This window comes from Piliocolobus tephrosceles, chromosome 14 (genome assembly GCF_002776525.5).
Source record: "Piliocolobus tephrosceles isolate RC106 chromosome 14, ASM277652v3, whole genome shotgun sequence".
NCBI classification, from domain to species: Eukaryota; Metazoa; Chordata; class Mammalia; order Primates; family Cercopithecidae; genus Piliocolobus; species Piliocolobus tephrosceles.
Window position 1 is genome coordinate 76,487,429 of NC_045447.1, and position 21,229 is coordinate 76,508,657.

The following is a 21,229-nucleotide window of genomic DNA, read 5'->3' on the forward strand; positions in this document are numbered from 1 at the left end:
TGTGAATACCGTAGACTATACAAGTCTAGAGAAAAACTGTCTTTCAAGAACTCAACTGTAACTTAACTTCCACCACCTAGAGCTCTATGATTATCATGATAGGAAAGCAGCTTTTAATCTAATCTAAAAAGAATTGTATAAGAAGGAAAACTCTGAAAAATAGTTTTTAATGAGAATGTTATGTGAGGATCTTTCAGACACACACACACATACATCCATTATCTATGTATGTATGTATGTATGTATGTATGTATCTATCTATCTATTTATCTAATTCTCACTGAAGTCCCTTAAGGCAGGTATCATCTGCATTACCACAGATAAATACAGGTGGACTCTGTGAGATTGTAACTTGAATAATGCCATGTATACTAAAGGTACCAGATCCAGGAACTCAGATTTACCCGTCCCCAACAGCCAGGGATTTCCCTATTATGGTACCATGGGATATTGTCAGATATGTGTGTGTGTGTGTGTGTGTGTGTGTATGTGTGTGTTCTTTAAAAATATATATATATTTATGACCATGGGCTAGGCTCTTTTTTTTTTTTTTTTTTGAGACGGAGTCTCGCTCTGTCACCCAGGCTGGAGTGCAGTGGCCGGGTCTCAGCTCACTGCAAGCTCCGCCTCCCAGGTTCACGCCATTCTCCTGCCTCAGCCTCCCGAGTGGCTGGGACTACAGGTGCCCGCCACCTCACCCGGCTAGTTTTTTGTATTTTTTAGTAGAGACGAGGTTTCACCGTGTTCGCCAGGATGATCTCGATCTCCTGACCTCGTGATCCGCCCGTCTCGGCCTCCCAAAGTGCTGGGATTACAGGCTTGAGCCACCGCGCCCGGCCGGGCTAGGCTCTTATCCAGAGCTAAGCACTATGGATACAGTGATGATTAAATAAGATAGACACTGTCTTTAGTCTCATAGTGCTTACAGACTGAAAGGGATCTTATAGAGCTAAAATTATGCTGCTGCCACAAAAGTGTTATATTTTCATTTTTTCATTCACTCAAGAAATATCTATTGACTGCATACTATGTGTCATGCTTTGTGTTAAGAGCAAGGAATAAAATGGTAAGTAAAACCAGATCTGATTCCTGCCTTCGTGGAGCTTACAGTCTAATGAGGGAGATACGAAATAATCACATGCATACATGGTGCTGTGAGAGCCTACAAATAGGGGAGGCAAGCTAAATTAAATGAGATTCTCGCTTGAGGAAGTACTACTTAATCTGAGATTTAAAGGATAATTAGGAGTTAAAAAGACAATGAGGAGAGGGAAGAACACTCCAGGTAATTCAAACGGCATGTGAGAAGATCTCATTGTAGAAGGAAAGATGTGCACAGAAACTCTTTGAAAGAGGCCAGTGTGGCTGGAGAGCTGGAAATAAGAAGAATCCTGGTGTCAAAGGAGCCTGAGAGGTGGGCAGGAGCAGGCCCATAGGGCATTGTATGAAATCTGACATATGTGCTAAGTCAAAATCCGGCAGTGTGCTCTCCCAGTTGGTCTCTGGGTTAATGGTCATGCTAATGTAGCAACTCCAAGCTGGGGACAAAAAACCTTGGAACAGAGAGGCTCATGGTACCAGCAAGTGGGAAGAAGACTAGATAATCACTAGGATCTGTACTGAAACCAAGGCTCTGCTGCTTAACTGCCTCAAGGAGTCGTCAAGGGAAGAATAGCTTTTCCGAACCTTCACTTGCAGAGTGCTAATGTAGTAGTGGAATAGAATGCTGTTTTGGGAGCCCATGAAATTAGATTTACATTCTTCATCTGTTATCTCTTCGTTTCTCAGGTATTAGATGGGAACAAAAATATTTCCTTTTAAGTGTTGTTAAAGATAATTAAATGAGATAATGTGTTAAAGGACTTGGCCTAGCGCTTAGCTCATAGCAGGTATTCAATAAATAATAGCTATTATTTTTCTTTATCTGTTAAATGGAGACAGTAATAGCACAGATTAAGTTGCTGAGTTATGAAGATCTGATTAGATTATGCATGTGAAAGCAATAGGCCGGGCCTCCTGGGCGTAGTCTTATTTCTAATTTTAATAGCCAGGAACCCACCTTGCTGGAGCCTGATGTTCTAATAATTCCTTCCTTAGGAAAGCCAGGCCATTGCTTTTTTCATCTGCCTGGTGCACCGTAAGAGCCTTGTGTGTTCTTTCAAAAGCGATCTCTCATTTTTCTCGTTTTGGGTTTTTAGGTGTCTTTCCATTTGGCAATCTCCGTCCTACAGAGGACTGGAAAAGCCCTGCGCGAGACGGCAATCCACCACCCGCTGCTGGGTCGGCCCGGCAGCTGTGCCCACCCAAGAACGGCCAAAGAAGCTGGGTCTTGGCGCAGCGGGACGGGCCAATCAGAAGAAGTTTGGCCCTCTGCAGTTTCCGTCCGCTCACTAGGAGGCGCTGCGGCGGCGGCGGCGGCGGCGGCGGCGGCCGGGGCTGTAGCGGGCTGGGGCTGCTGGGCTGGCACCTGAGGCTCGTGGCCATGGAGTGGGGTTCTGAGTCGGCGGCTGTGAGGCGGCACCGCGTCGGAGGAGAGCGTCGGGACGGACCGGCGGCCGCGCCACCGCCGGAGAGGGAGGCCGGGGCGCAGGAGCCCCTGGTGGATGGGTGCGGCGGCGGCGGCGGTGGCGGGAGGACGCGGAAGAGGAGCCTGGGGGGTAGCAGCGGCGCGAGGCGGGACGCAGGGACCGGGCTGTCTGAGGCGCGCGCCGCGCTGGGGCTCGCGCTCTACCTGCTCGCGCTGCGGACGTTGGTGCAGCTCTCGCTGCAGCAGCTCGTGCTACGCGGGGCCGCTGGACACCACGGGGAGTTCGACGCCCTCCAAGCCAGGTACCGGCCGCTCCCGCCTGGCACAGCCCGCGCGTCAGTTTGTAGCTCCTGCCCAGGCCCCGGGGCACCGCACCTGTGTGCACCCGCCCCTGCCGTACCGCGGGGACTAGCTGACCCCTCCCAGGCTGCACGTGGGGTGGGGGGCCCCTGCTTCTGCTGCTTCTGGGGTCTGAGTTGGCGGGACTTGGGGCTTGCCTGTCCCCCGTTTAGCTCGCGGTGCAGATTGGGGTTGCCAGGTAGATTGAACCTGCTTTCCACTGTCTGCCCTTCGTGCAGATGGTTGGTTGTGAGTCGTCTCCCCATATTCTGCAACAGCTTCCACTTTTTACCTTACTTAGCCCTTCTGCTTTCCAAATGGAAATTTATGTACCTAGACTGTTTTATAAATTCGCTTTGGGGGCGGGGAGTGTCGGAAGGCGCTAGTGCACTGTTCTAACTTTCTGAGGGTTATAGCCCCAAAATCCGAAAGCTATAGAGACTCTGGAACACCACCCAGTCAAAATTTGGTATGCAGTCTGAGAAATTCTCAGATTCCTGCAGTTTGTCTTTAGGCTCCTTGGATTAGTGACTGTGTAAGGTTTGACTTTTTTTTTTTTAAGACTTTTAAGAATGCTACGAAAGGTGATTAAGTCAAAGATATTGTAACCCAGGTGTGTCACAGCTCATGGAAAGTTAAGCTGGTGTAAAGTTTTCAACAGATACTGTATTCTAAAAAGTTTTTCCTAGAATGCAAAGTGTTGCAAGCTTATTAAGGACTTTCTGAGACGCCTCCCATCCCCACCCCCAGCTTTCCCCACTTGGAATGCAGTGAAAAGACAAAAGTTGTGGTTTCATTAGGCGTACAGTTGGTTTTGGTCTGAATTGAAGTTATTAGACCTTGAGTCTAATAACTAGGAGGAGCTCGGAGGGCTGGGTCCATCAGAATTCCCCCCCCCCTTATTTAACCTCTTGATTATATTTGTTCATTGGTTTCTGCTACTTAAAGTCATTAACCCAGGATCTATAACCTTCAGGTGTGTGCACCGTGAAGTTATAGTCTCTCCTGCTTAGTCTTCAGCTTTTTGTTGTTGTTGTTGCTGCTGTTGTTGTTTTGAGACATGGTCTGGCTCTGTCGCCCAGGCTGGAGTGCAATGGCTCCATCTCCCAGGCTCAAGCAATCCTCCCACCTCAGCCTCCTGAGTAGCTGGGACTACAGGCGAATAGTAGTCTACATCTGGCTACTTTTTGTATTTTAAGAAGAGATGGGGTTTCACTGTGTTGCCCAGACTGGTTTCAAACTCCTGAGCTCAAGCAATACACCCGCCTCAGCCTCCTAAAGTTCTGGGATTAACAGGCATGAGCCACCGTGCCTGACCAGTGGTCACACGTTTTGAATACACCCCTAGTCCTTGTATTGGTTTGATACGGGGAGAAGTTGGGAGTGGGATGGTGGAGAAAACTGAAGGGGTCACCTCGTGGGAGGCAAAAATAAAATCATGGAACTTTATTAAGTGATGTTCACTTGGTGTCTGAAATAATGAAAGGCAGTCCTTTTTATAAAAGTCAAGAAAAGCTTTTATGGGGAGGAAGTGGTGTGTAGTGGAAGAGTTATCCATGCTAAGTGTCAGTTTTAACTACAAACCTTTGTTATTCTTTTGGTCACTTCCAGGGATTATCTTGAACACATAACTTCCATTGGCCCCAGGACTACAGGAAGTCCAGAAAATGAAATTCTGACAGTGCACTACCTTTTGGAACAGATTAAACTGATTGAAGTGCAAAGCAACAGGCTTCATAAGATTTCAGTAGATGTACAACGGCCCACAGGCTCTTTTAGCATTGATTTCTTGGGAGGTTTTACAAGCTATTATGACAACATCACCAATGTTGTGGTAAAGCTGGAACCCAGAGATGGAGCCCAGCATGCTGTCTTGGCTAATTGTCATTTTGACTCAGTAGCAAACTCACCAGGTATGTACCTGTTTTTTAGTCATTTGGAAGTTGTCACAGCCCGGAAAGTTTATTAACATAACCCCAAGCTACTTAGGCAATCGTGGGGACTATTTTGGGCAAACCTTTTTTCTTTGTGATGGAAAGCAGGATAATTAGGATAGTATCATTTAGTTTAGGATCTAACCATTCTGTCTTCTCTTAAGTGCTTTATTAATATTATTTTTTGGCATTAATGCCAGCAGCCCAGTGACAAGACTTGGAATGTTTCTGGTAGACTGAAGCAGCTTTCTCGGTGTTACCAGACAGTGTGTGTGTCCTTGTGTCCTGGAGTTAGGTTCTGATACTTAAAAAGTATTTTACTCAGCTGGATGTTATACTAGGCTTTGGGGATACCAGATGAGGACAGTCACTGCCTTCGAGGGATGCTCCATGGTTTTAGAGCAGGGGTGTCCAATCTTTTGGCTGCTCTGGGCCACACTGGAAGAAGAATTGTCATAGGCCACACATAATATAAACTAGTAATGGCTGATGAGCCTAAAAAAAAAACAAAAAAAGAAACCTCATGTTTTAATAAAGTTTACAAATTTGTATTGGGCTGCATTCAAAGCTGTCCTGGGCTACGGGTTGGCGGATATCTCTTCTAGCAGATTCTGTTGACCTATAAAGTGAGAATTTTGGTCCACTGAGGGTGCCATACTGTTAAGTATCTAATTAATGTGTAAGTCTTTCTCTGAAAATAATTTGGCAAAATAGAATACTTGCATTTAGGACAGTGCCTGACACAGTAAATGTTTGTCAAATGAATGGGAATCCCCTAAATTGAACTTCCATTTATTAAAATATTTATTCTTCAGAAAATTGTATTCAGTGGTTAAAGAGGTTGTAAATAGGGATAGAAAATAGCATTTACAATGGCATAGCATTTTAGTGGTAGATGAGACCTGAAATGGTATCTGGCTCAACCCCCTCATTTGACACAGGAGTAAATTTAGCTGGTCATCACTGATCAGAGACAAAACTAGGATAAGATACTGGATTTCCTGGCCAGTCAGTTCTTTCAGCTACATTTGAAAGGAAAAAGAATATTAGAGTGTGATTAATACTCCCTTTTGCAAACTGCTTAACTTCTTAGTTTCTCATCTGTGTAATGGAGAAAATAATAGTACTTTCCTAATAGTGTTGCTTGGAGGATTAAATTTAAGTAAAACACTGAAATAGTACCTGGCATGGAAAGTGTTTTTTAAAAGTTTCTATTAACTCTTATGTAATATTAACACTTCTGGATTGCTTGAACTTACAGCAGGCCAAATTTGAACATCTAGAGTTATACAAAATGTAAGTAAAATTTATTTCCTTGATAAAATAGTTCATAATAGAATATATTTAGAAAGCTTGACAATTGCATTTGTAATGTAACTTGCATTTTCAAAGATCAGTATACACACATTTGTTAAATAAGCCAGTAGTACCTTCGTGTGCTGCTGGGGTAACCAGTGGTTTAGTGGTTTTTTTTTTTTTTTGGGTAGGGGGGCCAAGTCTTACTCTGTTGCCAGGCTGGCATGCAGTGGCACAATCTTGGCTTACTGCATCCTCTGCCTCCTGGGTTCAAGTGAATCTCCTGCCGTGCCACCACACTCGGCTGATTTTTTTTGTATTTTTGGCAGCAACAGGGTTTCACCATGTTGGCCAGGCTGGTCTTGAATTCCTGACTTCAAGTGATCCGCCCGCCTCAGTCTTCCAAAGTGCTGAGATTATAGGTGTGAGCCACCGTGCCCTGCCACCAGTGGTTTTTTTATTTCCATTTCAAAGCAGTATTAAATGTCACTCTTTGCCCACTATTACGATGCTTAAATTCTGGGAAGGGGCAAATAAACACCATAGTTGCTTAAGAACATTATATACGAAGGCTGTATATACAAGAATTAGAAGGAAATGTAGGGACAAAAGAAAACAGTTTCCCCTCTACCCTTCATAGTTCTTAGCTGAGTGGACCTCTGTAATAAAAGACAAGCTAAAAAGAGAAAACCCAAACAGAAGTTTATTAACACATGCACTTCATGTACATGGGAGATACTCAAGGAAAATGAGTAAATCTCAAAGAGGTGTCTTAGAAATCTGGCTTATGTAGCATTTTCAGCAAAACAATACGTTTTTAGAGAAGTGACAAAAGAAAGGAAAAGGTCCTTGAGTCTCGAGGGGTGGCAAATTGTAGGAAGGCAAATAAATGGTAGATAAAGGTTAGTAAAGTGTTACATAGATTCCTTTTGTGCTGTCACCAGGCCACCAAAAGTTTAAAGTTGTCATTTGTGATCAACCTTTGTACTTCCTGGTGGAGAGGGGAAATGGAGACACGTTGGTAAATTTAGATTCTGCTTTTAGGCAAACAAGGGGAGGGCAGAGAGCTTTTTTGTGTAGTACCTACTTCTCAGTTGCTTTCAGATCAAAATAATCCATATGTCAAAATGACATATTTTGGAGTGCATATTCAGTTACTCTTTACAAACATAGTGCCAGATGTTGCAAATTGTATATGTGGAGTCTAATAATTAAAGGCAAGCATTTTTGTGAGCCATTAGAACCCACTTTTTATTATTACTTTTTAAATAATAGAGACAGGTTCTCACTTTGTTGCCCAGGCTTGTCTTGAACTCCTTAAGTGATCATTCTACCTCATCCTCCCAAACTGCTGGAATTACAGGTGAGAGCCACTGTACCTGGCCTATGACCTACATTCATTTATTTATTTATTTTTGAGACGGAGTCTTGCTCTGTCGCAGCTTACTGCAAGCTCTGCCTCCCGGGTTCGCACCATTCTCCTGCCTCAGCCTCCCGAGTAGCTGGGACTACAGGCACCTGCCACCACGCCTTGCTAATTCTTTGTTAGTAGAGACAGGGTTTCACTGTGTTAGCCAGGTTGGTCTCAATCTCCTGACCTTGTAATCCGCCTGCCTTGGCCTCCCAAAGTGCTGGGATTATAGGCGTGAACCACTGCGCCTGGCCCTAGAACCTACTTTTAACTAAAATTTTATAGGAATACCCTTAGCAACAATCTCAAGGAAATTTCTGTCAATAATAAATTGTTAAAAATAGTGTTTCACACCTTCATCAAATAGACCAGGCTTTTCCAACCTGCAATCCTGGGTAGCTTTGAATGTGGCCCAATACAAATTCATAAACTTTCTCAAAACATGAGATTTTTTTGCAATTTTTATTTATTTTTTTGCTCATCAGATTGTTAGTGTTAGTGTATTTCATATGCAGCCCAAGACAATTCTTCCCTTAATGTGACCCATGGAAGCCAAAAGATTGGACACCCCTGAAATAGACTATCACCTAAATCCTTTTAGTGGATGGCCTAATTGAAGCACTTCTTTTTTCTTTTTAAGTTCTCATCTGTGTATATAGGACTCAGGAATTGATACCAGTTAGGAGTAATGTTATCCACCAAAAAGCCTTAATTATCTTCTTGAGTTTTCTGTGTGGTTCCAGGTCGTTGGTGGAAGAGGCATTGAGTTATTTTGGGGGTGGCTTCAATTTCAAGGTTAATTCTAAATGGAAAGGGATGTCAGTTAACCACCTAGCCCTTATAGATACTGTCCTCTTAACTTTCCTTCCCTTTCTTAAAGATATTTGACCCTTCTGTAGTTCTATTCTAACACACCAGAACCATTAAAATAAGGGAAGCTGAATGGACAATTTAACTTTTTAATCAACCCTGTATAGATACCTTTAAATTTTCCGTTCTCTCTTTTTGAATAAAGAAACATTTTATTGTTTGCTTTCTATTTTAAAGTAACTCACAGTGTCAAATTTACAAAAAGTTTATTTCATTAGGTTTTTGAAAGGTGACACTTTTTGCTAATAGCAACATTTTCTATTAGTAATTAAATGATTATTACTTTGTTTCACTTCGATTGAAATACAGACCAGTAATTACCACCAAGACAAGTATGGTTAATAGGTAGTTTCTTCTTAAGTAGGAATGGGGTCTAGAATTTAATAGAGCCCAAACAAGCATTTTAATTTTAGCTAGCTACAGAGCCTTCCTCAGATTTGCAAAGAGTAGGAAAAATGAACATTGAATCCCTACCAGGTGCTAGGCACTGGGCATTATGTTGTGTGACTGTTACAACAAACCTGTGAGGTTGGTATCGTTAGCTTGCTCTTTAAACCAGGAAATAGTGGAGGAAAGTGACAGAGCTCAGATTTACTTCCAAGTCTTTCTTGCTCTCAAATCCACGCCAAACTCTTTGGCACCCTGCTTCAAATGTGTAAACCCAGAAATGTTATTGCCTGAGTTACGTTAGTGCTTATTTACTTTGATTACTCTTTTAAGTTTTTTGTTATGGAAAGTTTCAAATATATTCAAAAGCAGAATTGTTTAATGAACCCCAATGTACTTATCTCCCAGCTTCAGCAGTCTGATCTTGTTTTTCTCCTACCACTACCCTCCCAACTTCTTGATTATTTTGAAGCAGATCTTAGCTATATCAGTTCCTCTCTAAAAGTATTTCACTGTGTATTGCTGGAAGATAAGGGCCCTTTTTGATACCACCAGTTGCCTCACCTGAAAAAAAAACCTAACAATAATTCCTGGGTATCATCAAATATCCAATCAGTTCCTTTAACTGTCTCTTACAGTGCTTTAAAAAAGCAAGACAGTTAAGTCATCTTTGTAGTTACTTTTGATTAACAAAGTTTATGAATGAAGAGGAGGTTCAGAGATTGAACTGAGTGTGTGTTCTGGGACCTAGGATACTACTTAGGTCATTAGTCTCCTTTCCTGTGTCTTACTAGATTAGGTATCTTCTTTTTACTTTTCCATCACATAATTCCTTTGGAGAAACCTTAAAGGAATGTTATACTGTCCACAGTGACCTGTCCAGCTTTTATGATTTTGGCAGGAAAACAAGCAAGAAAGGAGTGGTTGCAGTGAGAGATCATCCAGGAAGCTGTGCGCACCAGAAGTGAGACTATTACAGAGATTATGGAATACGGGTAAAGAATAGAACAGATTTCCTTGGTTTGCTGAGAATACCAGTTTCCAGTATGACTTTAGGTCCCCTCAGGTTGCTTTATTTAGCAGACACTAATTGAGTGACTCTGGTGGGTCAGACATGGTTGTAGGTGTTGAGAGTAAGTTAGTGAGCAAACCAGACCAAGATCCCTTCATGGAACTTATTGCTGGTGGGTATAATTGTCCTGATGATGACAGAGCTATGCTTCTGGTCATGCAGCTATTGTGATGCTTCTCTGGGAGAAAGCTCCATTCCTAGTCCTAATGGGTCATTCTGTAAACATTTTAAAATCTGAGCAGCAAATCTGTTTTTCTGATTTAAAGGTGCCAGTGATGATGCAGTTAGCTGCTCAGTGATGCTGGAAGTCCTTCGCGTCTTGTCAACATCTTCAGAAGCCTTGCATCATGCTGTCATATTTCTCTTTAATGGTGCTGAGGAAAATGTCTTGCAAGTGAGATTTTACTGTTTTAAATATTAGGCTTGAATAAGGATGAGATTAATAATAATAGCTAACACATAAATGCATTTTTTATGACTCCTGTGGGTAGTGTAAAATGATATGCAGAAAAATACTATATGAACAGTACTTTAAAAAATTCACAACCATGTATGTAGAGATGTTTACTATTTGGAAAACTCCACTCAGCAGATTATTGTGGCAGGATTTAATTGATAGAAGGGCTCTTGATGGCATAATTACTCTCCTCAGGTTTTCTTTGATATTGAAGTTTCAGAGATGTTTTGAGACAGGCACAAATAAATGCCCAGCCATATGGATCGTATCTTCTCCTGTTCTCTTTTTTTCTTTCTTTTTAAAAAGAGATGGAGGCCGGGCGCGGTGGCTCAAGCCTGTAGTCCCAGCACTTTGGGAGGCCGAGACGGGCGGATCACGGGGTCAGGAGATCAAGACCATCCTGGCTAACACGGTGAAACCCCGTCTCTACTAAAAAATACAAAAAACTAGCCGGGCGAGGTGGCGGGTGCCTGTAGTCCCAGCTAATGTAGTCCCAGCTACTCGGGAGGCTGAGGCAGGAGAATGGCGTAAACCCGGGAGGCGGAGCTTGCAGTGACCTGAGATCCGGCCACTGCACTCCAGCCTGGGCGACAGAGTGAGACTCTGTTTCAAAGAAAAAAAAAAAAAAAAAAAGAGATGGGGGCCAGGCACGCTGGTTCATGCCTATAATCCCAGCACTTCGGGGGGCCGAGGCAGACAGATCACGAGGTCAGGAGTTTGGGACCAGCCTAGCCAACATGGTGAAACCTCGTCTCTACTAAAATTACAAAAATTAGCCAGGCATGGTGGTGGGTGCCTATAATTCCCGCTATTCGGGAGGTTGAGGCAGGAGAATTGTTTGAAGCTGGGAGAGGTGGAGGTTGCAGTGATCTGAGATCGCGCCATTGCACTCCAGCCTGGGCCACAGGCTCCATCTCAAAAACGAACAAACAAACAAAAAAACAAAAAAAGAGGGGGTTTCACTATGTTGCCAAGGCTGGTCTCGAACTCCTGAGCTCAGGTGATCTTCCCGCCTTGGCCTCCCAAAGTTTTGGGATTACAGGCGTGAGCCACCGTGTCTGGCCCTCTCTGCCTTTTCTTTTGCACAGCCTTGTACTTACCAGGGATGTTGTTTGGCACCGCTGATGGTAACCAGGCTGCCTTCTGTGATGGGTGACTTTCTGAACCATGATGTGCATGGCCATTATGCATAGGAAAAGAAGCAGAAGATGTCTTTGGATACTGCCTTTGAAGAGCGATTATTTTGTTTTCATATTCCTTACCTCATCAAAATAGTCTCTCTGTGTTTAAGCAAAATCAAGACTGATAATTTAAGATTGTTTAACAGATATTTGTTTTCTTTCCTTCTCATTAAGGCCAGTCATGGTTTCATTACTCAGCACCCCTGGGCTAGCTTGATTCGTGCATTCATTAACCTGGAGGCAGCAGGTGTAGGAGGGAAAGAACTTGTGTTCCAAACAGGTATGTGAGACTGTGCATTTTATATTTTAATGCGATTCTAGTTTTTGTGAAAGGAGAAAGTTTTTGATTATAAGTAATCTCTTTAATAAACGGTCTCTTGAATGAGCATTCTTTTTAAAGCATGAGGTAGTGTTAGCTTGTCTTTGTTAAAAATTTTGAACAAAATAATATAGCATCTGACTCTTGCATAGTGCTTGTTACATGCCAGGCGTTCAAACCATTTCGTGTATATTAAGTCCTTGAATTCTCCAGACAACATGTAAGATAAGTACTGTTACTTCCATTTTAGAGATGAAACTGAGTCCAGAGAGATTATAACTTGCCTAAGGTTTCACAGTTGTTTAATGGCAGAGTGTGATTTGAACCTAGACATTCCAGGTCCAGAGACTTTGTTCTTAACCTCTAACTGGATTGTTATATAGGTAGTGAACTTTTAGCCATTATGAGTGGTTATGATATAAATAATTTTAAATGTCAATCATTTCATGAGTTAAAATGAGAAAATTTACCCGTAGTTTAATAGGTTTAAATTTATCATTGATTTAATGGAATGTTAAAAAAAATTAGTAATGTTTAATCAGCCAGAATAATTTTTATTTTATTTTATTTTTTTAGAGACAGAACCATGCTCTGTCACCCAGGCTCGAGTGTACTGGTGCCATCATGCAGCCTTGACCTCCTGGGTTCAAGTTGTTCTCCTGCCTCAGCTTCCTGAGTTGCTGGGACTATAGGTGCTTGCTATCACGCCTGGCTAATTTAAAATTTTTTTTGTAGAGACAGGCTTCCATTATGTTTCCCAGGCTGGTCTCAAACTCCTGGGCCCAACTGGTCCTCCTGCCTTGGCCTCCCGAAGTGCTGGGATTACAAGCATGAACCACCATGTCTGGCCCAGAGAAATAGCTTTAGTTTTATGATTAAACTTTTCTAAGGATATCAACTTAGCCCATTTGTGCCTAGTGTTTCATTATTGGAACGCTAAGCATGTGAGAGTTATTTATATCCTACTGCTCAAGCTTCATTGCCAAGGTCTGATTTTTCACACATGCAAAAATTTAAAAAATTGCAACCTCAGGCATAAATGGGTTTTAATTGTCTTTATTAACAAAATTCAGAGCTCATGGATTTGTTTAGACAGGGCATACTAAAATTTGACATTGAAAGTTCCATTCCATTTCCCTGCCCTGTTAGAAATTTGGGTAATGCAGTTTATCCAGAGATGTAGCATTTGCTAGATGTTTTAGTATTGAAGAGTGTGTTGTGTGCTGAGATGGGCTAGGGGAAGTGAGATGATGTGGGAACTTGTTTTGTAGCACCCTTTTAAGACCTGACTTTATTTAAATTATGAAACTATGCTAAGTATGTCTTCATAACCTAAACAATACTGTATTTTAATAGTCTCCATCAAGCTTATTTTAAACTTTTATCTTTCAAAATGTTTGTATATTTTACTTTAGCTAAGCATTTGAGTTTCTCAAGGTCATAATGTTAGAAGCAGCAAGGTTCTCTTTTCAGTTCTCAAGCCTTTCTGCTTTATTCCTACTCTTTAATGAGAAGAAGCTGGGATCTCTACAGAAGCAAGTAGATACATTATTATCGAGAGAGAGATATATATATATATATATATTTTTTTTTTTTTTTTTTGAGGCAGGGTCTCACTCTGTTGCCCAGGCTGGAGTGCAGTGGTATTATCTCGGTTCACTGCAACCTCCGCCTTGAGGGCTCAAGACATCCTCCCAGCTCAGCTTTTGGAGTAGCTGGGATACGGGCATATACCACCATGCCCGGCTAATTTCCTTTTTTTGTAGAGATTTACCTACAAAAAAAGGGTTTGGCCATGTTGCCCAGGCTGGTCTCAAACTCCTGAGCTCAAGCAGTCTTCCTGCTTCCGCCTCAAAAGTGCTGAGACTACAGGCATGAGCCACCACTCCCAGCCTCTTTCTATTTCTTGGATGTCAGTCTGGATAGGAGGAACACATACATGTTACAACCACCAGATCAAAAAGCAGCAAAAGAAAATTCTGTAAGCAGAGAGGACACTCAGTCTTTCTTTCCTCTTGTGAAAAATGTCAGGGCTCCATGTAAGCAGGAGTGTGTCTGTATATTTTCCATGTTGAAGTACACTATGTGTTAAGTGCCTTCATCTCCATGCTTTTAATTTATTATCACAGCATCTTGCCCTACACTCCTCCTATCCAGAGAAAAACCAGCCTTGTGGTTTAATCTGTACCCTTCCTAGATTTTTTTCTATATACATATATATTAATGCATAAGTATTTTATGCATGTATATTAACGTATTTTACATATGTGTAGTCCAGAGAGGTTAAAACACACCAAGGGCTATTCAGGTCCAGACTGACTGACATTACTTATTTACATTTATTAAATACTCATTTTTGGTAGGCCTGGGCGGCCCAGAGTCCTTACTCTTTTTGTTAAATGTATATGGTTTTAGACAAAAATTCTGCAGCTGCATAAATTCTAAAAATAATTACGTTATCTGAAAGGGTGTAAACAAACTGTTAATAATGGTCCTAGCTAGATGGTGAGCAGTTGCTGGTAGAACTGTACTCCATTAAGATTAACAATCTGAAATACATTACACTAAGTAAAAAAATCCAGACACAAACAACCATGTATTTTATGATTACATTTATATGAAATGTCTACAACATTTCATATAATGTTGGACTAGGTTAAAGGTAAAACAACAGTTTAAATTCTCTGTTGCTTCATGAATTTAATACCAGAATTGATTGTCATTAATGCATTACTTTTTATAATTTTATGTATTTAAATTTTTGAAATGTATATGATCACTTTAATAATAAAGCAAAAAACAGATTTATGACTGGTTAGTATAAACATAAAATGTAAATGTTTTACTTGTTCTGAAATCTTCATGTTTCAAAATTAATTTTTTTTTGGAGGGGTGTCCTACAAAAGATTGGAAGAGATTATTTCCCTCCTTATTCTGAATTTTTATGTGATTTTTTTTCCCCGTCTACGTTTTGGAGCTCATTACTATGGCTGAACTGCATACCTGAAAGCTTTCTGGGTGCTTTCTGACATTCTAATACCTTTCCCAGCATCTTTCTTACTTTTAATGCCACTGCCTACAGAAGACTACCTTTCTTGTGGGCAGGGCTTTCAAAAAGCTAGTTAGTGTTATTTTCACGTTTGACTAAAAGAGGATAAAGGCCCTACTGGATTTGGAGTTGTGATTGAGAGTATATGCCAGATTGTGCTGTCCTCAGCTTTTTAAACCATACTTCTTTTTCTTTGTGATAGTATTTGTCCTGCCCTGGAAACTTTTTGGTTAAAACAGTTTGTGCTCTAGAACTCCATTGTCACTTCTGAGAGCGACATTCATTTGGGGAGTTTTTTAGTGACTAGAATAATCTTTACTACCTAATTTTTAAGAAGGGCCAGAAAGAATGACTTGATTTTATCAGACCAGTGACCTGATTTCATGAGTGAGAGAGGCTTGATTGCAAAAGGGCCACAGAATCTTTTTTCCTTTTGGGAAAATATTCATGCCCCTGTAATTCTACCATCCAGAGCAAACTAGTGTTATAGTTTAGTCTGTACTCTTCTGGAATTTTTCCTAAGTGCAAACATTAATATACATGTATATATGTGTATATATATTTCTTGCAAAAATAGAATCATATTCTATCTGCTACTTTATAGCCGCCTTTTCTTTTTGAGACGGAGTCTTGCTCTGTCACCCAGACTGGAGTGCAGTGACGTGATCTCGGCTCACTGTACTCTGTGCCTCCCGGGTTCAAGCGATTCTCCTGCCACAGCCTGCCATGTAGCTGGAATTACAGGCATGTGACACCATGCCTGGCTAATTTTTGTATTTTTAGTAGAGATGGGGTTTCATCTCTATGTTGACCAGGCTGGTCTAGAAGTCCTGAGCTCAGGTGATCTGCCCGCTCGGTTTCCCAGAGTGCTGGGATTACAGGTGTGAGCCACCACGCCCGGCCTGTAGCCTTCTTTAGAGTGAATTCTTTTTTTAAAGCTACAGCTTTATTGAGATATATAATTCTCAGTTGTGCAATCATCGTCATAATTTTAGAATGTTTTTATCATCCCAAATAGGACACTCATTAGCAGTCACTCCCATTTTCCTCCATTCCTAGGCAACTACCTATCTACTTTGTGTCTCTATAGATTTGCCTGTTGTAGACATTTCATATAAATATAATCATACAATACATGGTTGTTTGTGTCTGGGTTTTTTTACTTAGTGTAATGTATTTCAGATTGTTAATCTAAATAACAGAGGGAGACTCTCAAAGAAGATGGTATTTATGTAGTAATGGGCATTGCAGTAGGACTACATGTGCTATAGTAAACTATGTGAAACTGTATGCCATAGTAAACTAGGGCAGTAAAGAAAGACAAATGTTTTTATAGGAAAAATAAAGAGGATTACATAATTTTTTTGAGATAATTATCCTTGGCTACGAGGATTAATAACAAGGGTGGCACCAGTCTGAAATTGGACAGGCAGTTGCTGGGCTGATGTCCTTGCTGAAGTTTTTTTTTTGATATGAGGTTGCAATGACCTTTGTGCAAGGTTGTGGTTTTTGAAGAGTCTTTTGTGATAATTCTTGTTATCAGGCATTTGTGCATGAGAACCTTCCCTTCATGGCCTTCCCTGGCTCCGTTGTCGAGTTTTTAACACAAGTGACTCTGTTTTGATTCTGACAACTTTCACAAGCTTCATCCATATTGTCACATGTATTAGTACTTCATTTTTTTTAGTGGCTGACTAACCCGTTATATGGATGTATTACTTTTTGTTTATCCATTCATCCATCGATGGATATTTGGATTGTTTCCACTTTTAGACTTTTATGATAATGCTGGAGTAAACATTCATGTGTAAGTCTTTGTGTAAGCATATATTTTCATTTCTTTTAGTTACCTAGGAATGGAATTCCTGGGATGTATAGTAAATTTATGCATAGCTTTTTAAGAAACTGCCAAATTAAACAGTTGTTTTATTTGAGAATAAATGCAAATACATATAACAGTAAGGATTTTTAAAATATTAGATCAGCAAAAAGTAAGGAAAATAATGCCCAGTGCTGATGAGTATGAAGAGTCATTTTCATACACAGTTAGTGGGAATGTAGATTGGTGCATTTTGGCAACATGTATTACTTTTTTAAATGTGCAGGCTCTTCAGCAGACCCATTTCTGGGAATTTAACCTGCAGAAATAATTGACGTGTACACGTAGATCTAAGTCATCTTGGGTTTTCTTTTCTTTTCTTTTTTTTTTTTTTTTGAGATAGGATCTTGCTTTGTTGCCCAGGCTGGAATGTAGTGGAGCAATCATGGCTCGCTGGTTTTCAGCTCCTGGGCTCAAGTGATCCATCTGCCTCAGCCTCCATCTCAGTAGCTGGGATGACAGGCATGTGCCACCATGCCCAGCCAGTTTTTTAGTTTTTGTAGAGACAGGGTCTCACTGTGTTGCCCAGGCTGGTCTCAGACTTCTGGACTTAAGCAATCTTCCTTCCTTGGCCTCCCAAAGTGCTGATATTACAGGCATGACGCATTATGTCCAGCCTTGGCTTTTCTATAAGAGTAGAAAATTGGAAATACCTTTAGTGTATGAGTAGGAGACTGGTGATGATGATTTTTTTCTGTCTTCCATCATTAATTTTTCTCTCTCTATAGGATCATTTCTATTTGCATGCAAACATACCTTTTCTTCCATTTTAAAGAAAACCACTTTTATCACCACCTGCTAGCTCGTCTTATTTCTCTGACCCTCTACTGCAGAATTCCTCAAAAGAATGATCCATAGTCATAGTCTTGAATAACTGCCTTTTTTTTTTTTTTTCAGATAGGATCTTGCTTTGTCACCCAGGCTGGAATGCAGTAATACAATCATGGCTCAGAGTTCTCCAACTCCTAGGCTCAAGTGATCCACCTTGATAGACTGAGATCCACCGAAATTGATAGATCCACCATGTGATATATTCTTGAACCAGTTCTAGTCAGCTTTAGCCTCCCCACTTCACCACAACTGTTCTTGTAAAGATCACATTGGCAAATTAAGTCAGTTTTCAGGCCTCATGTTACTTGGCTTCCATATAATATTTACCAGTCTTTCTCAGTCTCTTTTATTAGTTCCTTTTTTTTTCTTTTGTGCATTAATGCCACCAACTAGAGATGGAAGGAAATATAAGCAGTGGAAGGATGCTGTGAGTCTGCTAAGCTGGGTCTATTTTCCCTGGACTTCTAGAGAACTTTGACTTACTATTCTTGGCACTGAGACCTACCTCCTCTGAACATTACACATGCTCATAGTCATTGCATTAAGAAAGATGGGGCTCATTCTTAAGATGTGAACACACACAAAAAATGGAATTATCTTTGGATTTAGATGACAGCAGGAGAAAGAACGTAAATTGAAAATGTTTCTGTATCTGCCTGCCACCTTACTTTATAAGATAACTAAAAGGTTTTGCTTGGAGGTAGGATAGGGTCCTGATTGATAGCATAGGCTCTGGCTGGGCGTGGTGGCTCATGCCTGAAATCCCAGCACTTTGGGAGGCCAAGGTGGGCGGAACACTTGAGTTCGAGACCAGCCTGGCCAACGTAGTGAAACCCTGTCTCTACTAAAAGTACAAAAATTAGCCGCGTGGTGGCAGGTGCCTGGAATCCCAGCTACTTGGGAGGCTGAGGCAGGAGAATCGCTTGAACCCAGGAGGCAGAGGTTACAGTGAGCGGAGATCAGGCATTGCACTCCAGCCTGGACGACAGAGCGAGAGACTCTTGTCTCAAAAAAAAAATAAATAAATAAAATAAATGAATAAAAGTCCGGGCACTGTGGCTCATGCCTGTAATCCCAGCACTTTGGGAGGCCAAGGTGGGTGGATCACGAGATCAGGAGATCAAGACCATCCTGGCTAACATGGTGGAACCCCGTCTCTACTAAAAATACAAAAAATTACCCCGGCATGGTGGTGGGCGCCTATAGTCCCAGCTACTTGGGAGGCTGAGGCAGGAGAATTGCGTGAACCCAGGAGGCGGAGCTTGCAGTGAGCTGAGATGGAGCTACTGTGCTCCAGCCTGGGTGACAGAGCGAGACTCCGTTACAAAAAAAAAAAAAGAAAGAAAGAAAAAAAGAGCATATGCTCTGTAGTTAGATGATCTAAGGTCAAAACTCAAAACTTTAGCTATAGCACATTCTACACGTGGAACCTTGGAGAGGTCATGTGACCATTCCAAGCTTCAGTTCCTCATCTGTAGTTCATTCTTTTTTCTTCCTGAACACTAGTCAATTCTACAACAATTGATCCATTCCGTTGGTGCTGTTATGTTGGTTCCAGGGTTTTGCTATGAATGGTGCTGCTGTGAACATTCTTGTAAATGTGTTTTGGTACACATGTTTGTGTGTGCACATTTCTGAGTGGAATTGCTGAGTCATAAGGTGTGCACATGTTCAGCTTTGGTAGATATTTTGGGTAGGTAATACCAAATTTAGATGCAAAACTCCTAAATTAAGTATTAGCAAACTGAATCCAGGAATATATATAATATACAAAAGATAATGCTTTCCAACCAAGTTGATCAACAAGATGGTATAATATTTGAAAATCGATCTGTGTAATTCACTACATTATCAGAATAAAGGAGAAAAATCATGTCAATTGATAATCTCAGGATCATCTCAGATAAAGAAACAGTGACATGCTCTTCTGTTGCAGAACGTAGATCACACTCAAGAAATATTAATATAAAACTATAATAATGCATATTCAGATTTTTCCAGTTGTTCCAATAATGTCTTAGCCATTTAAAAAAAAAATCTGGGTGCCTGGCCAGGATCAAATATAGCATTTAATTATCATGTATTATTAAATAAATCATAATTGATCGAGACCATCCTGGCTAATATAGTGAAACCCCGTCTCTACTAAAACATAGAAAAAATTAGCCAGGCGTGGTGGTGGGCGCCTGTAGTTCCAGCTGTTGGGGAGGCTGAGGCAGGAGAATGGCGTGAACCCGGGAGGCGGAGTTTGTAGTGAGCCGAGATGGCACCACTGCACTCCAGTCTGGGCGACAGAGCGAGACTCCGTTTCAAAAAAAAAAAACCGTAATCATTGTTTAACACATTTCAAAAAAAGTTGAAAACTTTATTATTGTAAGGTGAAAATCTTTTTAACCCTGCCTCATGGAAGAGGGTGGATTGCCTTGCCCGCCTAGGCATTTTTTTTTAACCTTTCTTCTCAAATACAGCTCACTCCTATCTAAGAGGAACTATTATCCTAATTTTTAAGATAATTAATGATAGTTGGGCTTTACCTGTTTTTCAGTATGTTTTTCATCATATTTTGTAGTATAAAATTTATTAATATCAAATGGTAATAATATTTTAATAATAGTATTTTAATATGATAAGGTCTCATAATCTATGTATTTCCCCATCATCACATTTCTTTTTCCTTTTGTATTTGTGTCCTTCTCAGTGCATTACATCAGGATGCATGTAGTATCTGTCTCATTATTAATGATACTACATTTTCATCGTTTGATTAAGGTATTTATTTGCCAGTTTTTTCTATTGTTTCTTTCTTTGTATAAGTTACTGATTTCCCCTTAGTGGTAGATACTTTAGGTAAATATCCTGTTTGTCATAAAACTTTGATCCTAGTTTTAGCAATCTTTGATAACTCTTGTCCCCAAGCATTTTTATTACAGTGTTTACCCAATGCTAATGCTGAGTTTCTGGCTCCATCATTCTTCCTGTAGGTCATAGTTGGAATTCTGCAAGAAGGAAGGCTTTCCATTTTCCTTTTTTTTTTTGTTTGTTATTTCAGTACTTTATGTATTTTAACTTTATTGTGTATATTTTCTGTTACTATTATTTATTTTGTTGCATGAATTGTCCCAGTTTAGGCCAGTGGTGTCTATTTTGAACCAGTGCCTGAACCCCTTTGACATGTCTCTTAGAGTACTTGCTTACTTTCTGGCACAGGTGTTTCAACTTACCTTGTACTTTGCTAGTCCCAGACCTGGAGTCAGCCATTTCTCTAAGGAGACTTGGTTTCTTTTGGTGAGGAATAGTGTTCAAAGGCAAATGGTGCTAGATATAGGTTTTCTTTATATTTATCTTGTTTGGAGTTTGTAGACCTTTTTGAATTCATGGCTTGAATTCTATCAGTTTTGGGAGATTCTTGGCCATTAAGTCTTTAAACATTTATCTTCTCCATTCTATCTTCTGTTCTTTTGGGACTCCAATTACTCACATTTGTGTATTTTCCAACCTTTTCTTCTTTTTATGCTTTAATTTTAATCCTTTCTTCTGCTGTATTAAACTTTGTGTTAAGCCCATTTATTAAAATTCTCAACATCAGCTATGTTTTTTAGTTGTAGGATTTCCATTTGTAGGACTCTTAAATAGTGTAATAATTTCACTTGTCTGGTGAAATTATTGATATTATGTGT

At 40.6% G+C, this 21,229-nt stretch overlaps 1 protein-coding gene across 4 annotated transcripts in view; it reads left to right on the plus strand.

The window, feature by feature from the left end:
• The first annotated feature begins 2,398 nt into the window (after positions 1 to 2,398).
• Positions 2,399 to 21,229, plus strand: part of ERMP1 (endoplasmic reticulum metallopeptidase 1) — a 78,772-nt gene continuing 59,941 nt past the window's right edge. For 3 of the 4 annotated variants that reach the window (XR_002731811.2, XR_002731810.2, XR_002731809.1), the window contains exons 1-4: positions 2,483 to 2,829; positions 4,478 to 4,779; positions 10,103 to 10,230; positions 11,649 to 11,754. Coding sequence is in view for 1 of the 4 variants with exons in the window: in XM_023213166.2 (XP_023068934.1) it covers positions 2,483 to 2,829; positions 4,478 to 4,779; positions 10,103 to 10,230; positions 11,649 to 11,754 (883 nt within the window). In the remaining 3 variants the exon portion in view is untranslated. Of the gene's footprint in view, positions 2,830 to 4,477; positions 4,780 to 10,102; positions 10,231 to 11,648; positions 11,755 to 21,229 lie in introns of all 4 variants that reach the window. The other variant, XM_023213166.2, reaches the window with a different exon arrangement.